This window comes from Nicotiana tomentosiformis, chromosome 1 (genome assembly GCF_000390325.3).
Source record: "Nicotiana tomentosiformis chromosome 1, ASM39032v3, whole genome shotgun sequence".
In the NCBI taxonomy this organism is placed as follows: Eukaryota; Viridiplantae; Streptophyta; class Magnoliopsida; order Solanales; family Solanaceae; genus Nicotiana; species Nicotiana tomentosiformis.
Genome location: NC_090812.1, coordinates 5,961,109 through 5,970,019, shown reverse-complemented (window position 1 = coordinate 5,970,019; position 8,911 = coordinate 5,961,109). Strand labels below are relative to the sequence as shown.

The 8,911-nt window shown below is 35.8% G+C and overlaps 1 protein-coding gene across 1 annotated transcript; it reads left to right on the top strand.

Moving 5' to 3' along the window:
- The first annotated feature begins 3,106 nt into the window (after nucleotides 1-3,106).
- LOC104087090 (ent-kaurenoic acid oxidase 1-like) lies at nucleotides 3,107-8,911 on the top strand. The gene is made up of 8 exons (XM_009591489.3): nucleotides 3,107-3,521; nucleotides 6,130-6,607; nucleotides 6,853-7,116; nucleotides 7,212-7,301; nucleotides 7,401-7,479; nucleotides 7,576-7,682; nucleotides 8,221-8,342; nucleotides 8,588-8,911. The coding sequence occupies exons 1-8, from the start codon at nucleotides 3,292-3,294 to the stop codon at nucleotides 8,694-8,696; spliced, it is 1,479 nt and encodes a 492-aa protein (XP_009589784.1). The 5' UTR covers nucleotides 3,107-3,291; the 3' UTR covers nucleotides 8,697-8,911.

Sequence of the window (8,911 nt, the reverse complement as noted above, 5' to 3'; positions counted from 1 at the left end):
AAGGAAAGGGAAAGATCAGCAAACGGAAACAAACAAATGAAGCTTAGACACCGATGGTAAAAGGAACTTACTAGTAGAAGGGAGAGAAGGCCCAAACTTCTTGAAAAAACTTGGCCATTCACGAATCTCTACGATATGAGGGAGGAGCTGATCGACCCAGTCAGAAATTTGAGCGACCAAAGGAAGAGGCGAGGTTTTGGCTGCATGAAAAGAAGACAAGTGGTCAAAACCCACGACCAAGCATAGAAGAAAAACCAGATACCTACAAGCAGGGGAATTAGATTCTTACGGGAATAATTCCAAGCCTTAGGAAAGCCGTCGACATTGGCCATCACGTCCTCGGTTCTGACCAAAAAGAAGTTGAACCAGAATTGACGGTTGGATTTATCGTCCATCTTCACCACCAAGCACTTGCCCCCTCGGTGGCGAAGATTTAACATCGTTCCCCTATAAAAGCTAGGGGCGAACAGATGTATGAAGTGCCGAAGTGTCAACTCGACCTCGGCTAGTTCGGCAAATTTGGTAAGCATTTTTGTAAGCTTATAAACGTATGGTGCGATCTGAGTTGGGCAAACGCCGTAATAACGACATAACTCCTTGACCAACGGTAGGAGAGGAAGGGAATAGCCGACTTAGAAGGGGTAGGCGTAGAAGGCGTAATACCCAGGACGGTGGATCTGCACTGTATCCCACCCAACTGGATTAACTCAATGTGATTGGGAAGGCCAAACTTAGCCTTAAGCTCTTCCCATTCCTTCACCATCATCACTGACCGAAAGGCTCTAGGTTCAACATCAGGTGATTTGGTGAAATCGGATCTGGACTCAGAGTTGCGTGGAATTATCTCTTCCACCGACGAGAAGGTTCCATTCTCAACGGTGACATGAACACTCTCCTCATGGGAGGGAAACACCATTGCCAAGGGGGCCACATGACTTCCCTCAATAGACTCAGTAGATATGTTAGACATAGTTTAATGTAGGAAAGATAGGTATCAAACAAGGAAGAGTTAAGAATAAAACAAATCATTGGAACAGAGAAGAAAAGTTCGCAGGAAGAAGAAAGCAAGAGAAAAATATGGGATTTCGAAACAGCAGAAAACTTAAACCTCTAAATCGCATCCAAATACCTCTATTTATAAAGGTCCTGGCACCAGAACCGAAAACAGCTCATCATTACTGGCGCTAGAACCAAAGCGGCAGGTTTAATCAGAGGTCACACATGAAGTGAAGCAACGCATCGGGAATATGCGTCATAATGACGCATGACGTCATCCTAACTCATGGGCAACATAATCCCAGCAAATCGCCCTGGAAAATCGAAGCGTTTGAAATGTGCTGCCCACGTAGCGCCACGCTGCCAGTTCGCCGCAACCACCACGACCTGTGTAGTTTACTCGATTGTTTCGACCATAAAGAACAAGATCCGCTAATCGAATCTGCCTGAAATCAGCCTCGATAAGCGGAGGGACTAACTGTATAGGTCAAATCTATCTTTAGAATATTTAAGCCAAGATAGTAACAAGGGAAGAGTTTTTAAGTCGTCGTTTGTCGAAATGGCCCAAGAAGCAGCAAAGTTTGTGGTCGAGGAGTCAACAAGGGCCGAAGTCTAGGCGTCAACAAGGGTCGAGGCCGAGGTCGAGTACCTTTGACATAGTTGTAACGACTAGTTTCAAGATAGGATGTTAAAGAGAATATGTAGTAGATATTCTCTACACTTGTACTATTAGGGTTTCTTAGGAGCATGTTGCCTATAAATAGAAAAAGACACAGTGATAGGGGGGAGGTGGTATTCATTTGTAAAAATACATTTTGACTTGAGAAAGAGAATCAGTTCTCATTGCTAAGATACAAACATTATTTTTTCACTGAGATTCTTGTCTATACTTTTCCACTAGATCCGAGAATAACTCAAATATTCAAGGGATTGTCCATCATTCATCGAAAGAATATTCACTTATTTCATCCTTTCTTGGGTGACTCATTCATTATATTTATTTAAATGTCATTTATTGCTATTCATATATTTTGAATGCTACATTATTGTCTTTGATTTCTGGAATATTTATTGCATGTTATCGCCATTGTACGATTATATCTGCACAGTGTTTGAGCTCTTTTAAGAATTTCATCTTAGGGATATTATTATTAGCTAAGATTAACCCTCATTTATATAAATTTAATTATTTGAACCAAAAGTTACATGACCCACAAGGACAACAGTATGATGTAGCCAAAGTTGGCAAGGTAAAATTCTTTTTTAGTTTATGATCATATACACAAGGACAACAGTATGATGTAGCCAAAGTTGGCAAGGTAAAATTCTTTTTTAGTTTATGATCATATAATATTCGTAATTTATTGGTTCAATTAATTCAATTCGTACTGTATGAGACCATTGAGATACATTTAATTTGCGGTAAGATATCTCATTCAAGTGGCAAACTCATAAAATAAAAAATAAAAAAAGAAGATGGAAAGTAGAGCAAGCTAATGACAAGACGACAACACAAAGTAGAAAATAGGCCGGCAAGAAAGTCATCCAAACACTTCCATTTGTCATCTTCTATATATTGATCGTACGAATATAAACTGTATATCGTAAATTTGTGTTCATAATTTTTTTTCACCCAATCGGAAAAATGACTATTAATGTGCATAGATTATTTTCTTTTATAAATTATATCAATTAATTATTACTTCATTGTCACTTGTTTAATTAAATATTTTTTCCCATGTTAAATTGTACGATCGATCACTTTATGTAAAAGTTTAAACAGTTAAAAAAAGCATAATTTTTATTTTAGTTAATTATGTCTTCGTAAAACGTACTAATCTTCTTTTTTACCATATTTCCGTTCATATTCTTTTAAACCAATCCTGTTGTAAGCGGTAAAAAGATGGAACTCCAAATTAATACATATTTTATAAATTTTCGTATGAGTTTCCATTTTAAGAATTCTTATGGCATTTAAACGACATACTTTTTGACTCTCATTAAAAGAAATTACGAAAAAGTTAAATCCCAAAAGTCCTTTTGTAATGTTAGAATTCCCCATTGTCACACTTATATATATATAGATATAGACATCAGTAATGCAACATAGGACCAACATATGTCTTTGAATCTCACACTAATTCTTTCTTTTCTCTCAACCTCCACCTCCTCCTCCTCCTCCTCCTTTTTCAGCCTTTGAAAAGGAATAAAGAAAAAAGTAAACTCCATTATAGTTCTCTTTCATCATTAGTCATCAAATTATATAAGCTTTAAGTAGTACTCCAAGCTATTACAATGGCTTTAATTGGATTGATTGTGAGCATATTGTGTGTGATTTTGGGGTTGAAATGGGTACTTGGAAGTGTAAATGTTTGGTACTTTGAAAAATTAAAGTTGAGTGACAAGAAGAGGTTATCATTGCCACCAGGTGATTTAGGTTGGCCTTTCATTGGTACTATGTGGTCCTTCCTCAGAGCTTTCAAGTCCAGCAATCCTGATTCTTTCATCTCTTCCTTTGTTTCCAGGTCATCTCTCTCTCTCTCTCTCTCTCATCAGTATTTAGGAATCGAACCGTACATATTAATATGTGGTTAAAACTTAAAACTAGTACAAGATGTACATTTCAAAATCTACGTCTAAATTTTAAATTTGTTGTTACGTAATCACCGCTACTAGCGGTACCTATTACATGATAGGAATAACAAAACCTTTTTTTCTTCTCTTGAGTCTTGACCAAGGGAAATTCCAGTCATAAATTCAGAAGTCTTAAATCTGAATCATTAAAAGATTATTTCTATTTATTTTTTCATTCTTTATAGAATTTTTTAAAATGTCAGATATCTAATGAATTCATATTATTGAAGCTTGTAGCATTGGTTTGCTAGAAAATTTTGAAAATTAGCCAAGTATAATCTTGAAAAAAAAGGTTGCCTTTTGTATAAGCAACTTAGTGGAAATTTGCTCGGCGGTTTTGCAAGTTGTCCATTTTCTGTAATTCTAAATGGTAAAAACCATTTCCCTCATTTCTAATGTCATCTAGTGAGAGATATTAGTCAAAGGGAAACCAACAAAAGAAGAAGAAAAGAGGAAAAAGAAAACTATTGCATGTCTCACAAAGTTTTTCATTAAATCGAGAAAAGAGGCAGACAACATTTTGTCATTTTACCTGTCACTTTTCTTTGGCCTTACAAGAACAAAACGACATTCTCTATAATTTCTCTCCTTTTCCTATATCAACTTACGTTTCCCTTTTCACAATTGTCCAATCCTCACAATTAAAGTTTGGTTAAAACTGTAAAGTAGTAGTACTACTAAAGAAAAGAAATATTTCCTTTCAATTTATATGAACCAATTTTTTTTAGTATGTGTCAAAAAAAAGTATTTTTTTCTCTATTTAAAAATAATTTATCTATATACAATAATTTATAATCACACAAAATATATATATTTTATTCACACTTTAAAAATTTTTTTTCTTTTCTTAAATTTCGTGTCCAGTCAAATGAGTTCTCATAAATTGAATACGCATTAATACATAAGGGTCTATTGGAGAGTGTGTATCACTTGCTTAAAGAGGGTGATGGGATCAGAAAAAGAAAGTTAATTTTTTTAATTTTTTGCAAGATTTTTTATTAAATACGTATAATTTTTTACTCTTCTTTCCTTTTCTTTCTTCGCTTCTCCCTTCTTCTTTACTAACAGGTGCTTCTCCGCCACTTTGCTGCCTCCGTCTCCACCAAATCCACCAGAATTTTTCTTCAACAGAAAAAAAAGTTGCACTCCACATATTCAGCCATTAAATCATACCCCCATCACTTTGATTGCTACAATCTACACCACATCGATTTTAAAAAAAAACATAAAAAGCTTCAACCATAAAAAAAAATACAAAGTCGTCGGAGCAACCCTGATGAAATCCCACGATTTTGTTTTCCAAAGACCGTTCAGGAAGAACAAAGTCGCCGGAGCTCCGATTCGAAATAGTTGTGGGTCTTATTGGGTTACATATTTTAGAGATGAAACGAATATTGCTGAAATCGAATCATTTTTCTCTGATGCAACGATTTAGCAGTGAAACTAGCCGTGGAATTCCTCTCCTTCATAAATTGATTTAATTTTGTTAATGAGAGAATCTAGGAATGGGCTGTTTTTTTCCAGTGTGATATGGATTTTGTTGATTAAGTTCAAAAGTTTCCTTTATTTTTCTAATTAAACTCTTTTTTTCAAAAAAAAATTTGAAGCGTGGTCAGTTGTTATTCTGGTGGTTGACGACATCAGGAGAGAAAGTGAGGGAAAGGTTAATGGGGGTTACGGGCAGGGGTTTCCCAGTGAAGGGGCTCGAAAGCTTTTGAGGAGTAATTATGTATTATCCTTAAAGAAAAATACATTATTAGAACTTAATAAAAAAGTGAGTAAATAAAAAAACAGAAGAAGAAAAGACTTGTTTGATTAAGGTATTAATCTTATTATATTATGTCAAAACTTTTCAACCCATTGAATCTTGAATATCCGTCGAACATATTTTGACGTTCTCTTTTATTAGATCATTATTTTTATCGTAGTAAAACATATCCAATATTTGGATCTCGAGGAGATAAGAATAACTGTACATTTCCATGTTTTAGTACTCCAGTAATAGACACCCTGGGATTGGAAATAGAAATAGTATCTATTAGAGAAAATTATTTGAACATACGATTTCTCAATAAACTGTCACTTACTTTTTCCTGTTGAAAAACACTAAAATCTTATCTTTGGAACAACAATCTCACAAGTATAGTCTATTCGTTAGTTATTTGCCACTACTTTGGTAGACAACTTGACAAGATAACAACGTGCATCTTACCTGCCCCCACTAAGCCATTTACTTTTTGAATACCTAGGAAAAAAGGATTCTTGTATTCTTTTGATTTAATATATTTTAATATATCTTAGCAGGTATTCTATTAATTTTTTTAAAATTACTAATCCTATTACTTTTTAAGTGAGATTATTTTTAAACTATCAATGTTCGGAAGTTAATAACAAAAGTGATTCACAAATGCGGCTTTCTAGCAATTTTCTTTTTGACACCCCTCGATAAAATTCCTGACTGTGTCTGTCGCTGACTTTTCCATATATTATATATGGTAGATTCGGACGAACAGGAATGTACAAGACATTGATGTTTGGTAGTCCAAGTGTTATTGTTACAACAGCAGAAGCTTGCAGGAGAGTTTTAACTGATGATGAAGCCTTCAAGCCTGGTTGGCCTACTTCTACAATGAAACTCATTGGGAAAAAATCATTTATTGGCATTTCATATGAAGAACACAAATGGTTAAGGAAACTAACTGCAGCACCTGTTAACGGGCACGAGGCGTTGTCAATGTACATAAAATATATTGAAGAAAATGTAATATCAGCTTTGGAGAAATGGGCAACCATGGGACAAATTGAGTTCTTAACACAGCTAAGAAGGCTTACTTTTCGGATTATCATGCACATTTTTCTTAGCTCTGGAAGTGAACAAGTTATGGATGCCTTAGAAAGGGAATACACAACTCTCAATTATGGGGTTAGAGCTATGGCTATCAACTTGCCAGGATTTGCTTATCATAAAGCTTTCAAGGTACCCCTTTTTCTATGTATAGGTCACGAGTTCGGTTGCATTAGGGTAGGCTGTCTACATCACACCCCTTAGGGTGCGGTCTTTCCCAAGACCCTGCGTGAACAAACCGGGCTGCCCTTTTCTTTTTTAATACGAGAAAATATTCCTTACTTTGTCACATTGTCAAAATTGTCTCTTAATGATAAATGTTTTGCGCAAAAAATCCTCTTTATTTGTTAAAAGAGGCTTTGTACAATCTATTTCAGGCGCGTAAAAAGCTTGTGGAAATCTTCCAATCGATCGTGGATGATAGAAGGGAGAGGAGGGAAAAAAGAGGGCCAGGAGAGAAGAAAGACATGATGGATATTCTATTAGAAGTTGAGGATGAGAATGGAAGGAAATTGAATGATGAGGAGATTATTGATGTTTTGGTAATGTATCTTAATGCTGGTCATGAATCTTCTGGTCATATTACAATGTGGGCTACCTATTTTCTTCAGAAACATCCTGAAATCTTCAAAAAAGCTAAGGTAGCCAAAAGTTTCCATTTTTGGAACATTTTTCAATCTTCACATTGGAAGTGTTCTCTGTTTCTTAAGAAGTCATATTTTGGATTCAAAAACAGGCAGAGCAAGAGGCTATTGTGAAAAATAGGCCATGTGATCAAAAGGGTGTGACACTCAAGGAAATTAGGCAGATGGACTACCTTTCAAAGGTAATTCTTGTGTTTTCCTTTTAACATTCTTGGATATAAATTCTGATTTCTCAAGCCAATCTGTTAATGTAATGAAACCATTTTGTTGCTCCTTTATAGGTGATCGACGAAACGCTTCGTGTGGTTACCTTCTCCTTTGTAGTCTTTAGGGAAGCAAAGAAAGATTTCATGATTAATGGTTAGTTATAATATATCATTTCCTGATATGTTTTCTTTCAATTATAACCAAGTTATGTGCTTATGGCTAACACAACTTAACTGTCTTGTTTTCCAGGTTATACCATTCCAAAAGGATGGAAAGTCTTGGTGTGGTTTAGGTCTGTTCATTTAGATCCTGAAATCTATAATGATCCATTGGAGTTTAATCCTTCAAGATGGGATGTAAGTTTGAAAAACCTTTTGCTTTACCTAAATCCCACCACCTCTTGGGAAAAAACTTATCCACACTCGGTGTTTGTGTTTACAACAATCTTATGAATTCATGGCGTGTCTTTTACATACATTTGTTATCACTTAAAGGTGGGTTGCTCTGATGGTAAGCGCCCTCCACTTCCAACCAAGAGATTGTGAGTTCGAGTCACCCCAAGAGCAAGGTGGGAGTTCTTGGAGGGAAGGATGCCGAGGGTCTATTGGAAACAGCCTCTCTACCCCAGGGTAGGGGTAAGGTCTGCGTACACACTACCCTCCCCAGACCCCACTAGTGGGATTATACTGGGTTGTTGTTGTTGCTGTTGTTGTTGTTATCACTTAAAGTACACTTCTTTACCTCAATTTTATACTCAACTATGTAAAGTGATGTGGTTTGGCTTAAACACCGAGTGTCGATAAATTTTTTACCATTCCTCCGGAAAAGAAGAGCGTTTTAACGTGATTTAACTATCATACTTTCTTTAAAAATTTATGCCTTTTGAATCTTTAGGGACTTACACCAAAGGCAGGAACATTCCTTCCTTTTGGAGCAGGAAGCAGATTGTGCCCAGGAAATGACCTTGCCAAGCTTGAAATATCTATTTTTCTCCATTATTTTCTTCTAGATTATGAGTGAGTTAAATCTTCTTCCGTTCCTTTTTTTTCTTTTATTTCCCCTTCAAATCTGTTTTTGAGCTATATTATTCGGACTCTCCGAAAATGTCACCGGGTAGTGTCGGATCCTCCAAAAGCAATGTAGTTTTGGAGGATCTATCACGGCTGCGACAGCATTTTGGAGAGTCCGTGCAACATAGGTTTTGAGCACTTAAAATCTTTTTGGTTGATTATTGATTGGTGATTTGCTGTTTTTGTTGCAGGCTTGAAAGGGAAAACCCTTCTTGCCCCTTGATGTATTTGCCTCATTGTAGGCCTAAAGATAACTGTTTGGGCAGAGTAAAAAGAGTCTTATCAACTACAAATGCATAGGTCCAAAATTAGAAAACCACATGTCTCTCCCTCTCTGTTATTTAGAATTTTAGCTGGATGTGGAAAACTACACCAGCAAAGCAGATGCTTGGAAATAGTTAGGAACCAAAAAAAAAAAAAAGCAAAAAAGAAGTCCAAAAAAATTCAGTCATTTTTTTACTTTCTTCCACATTTCTTGCCCAGAATGAATAAATGCAGAAGAAAAGTTGGTTACA

Coding starts and splice junctions, on each gene's coding strand:
- LOC104087090 (XM_009591489.3), top strand. CDS start 3,292: ATGGCTTTAATTGGATTGATTGTGAGCATATTGTGTGTGATTTTGGGG. Junction 6,608..6,852: donor CTTATCATAAAGCTTTCAAG/GTACCCCTTTTT, acceptor AATCTATTTCAG/GCGCGTAAAAAGCTTGTGGA. Junction 7,480..7,575: donor GAAAGATTTCATGATTAATG/GTTAGTTATAAT, acceptor CTTGTTTTCCAG/GTTATACCATTCCAAAAGGA.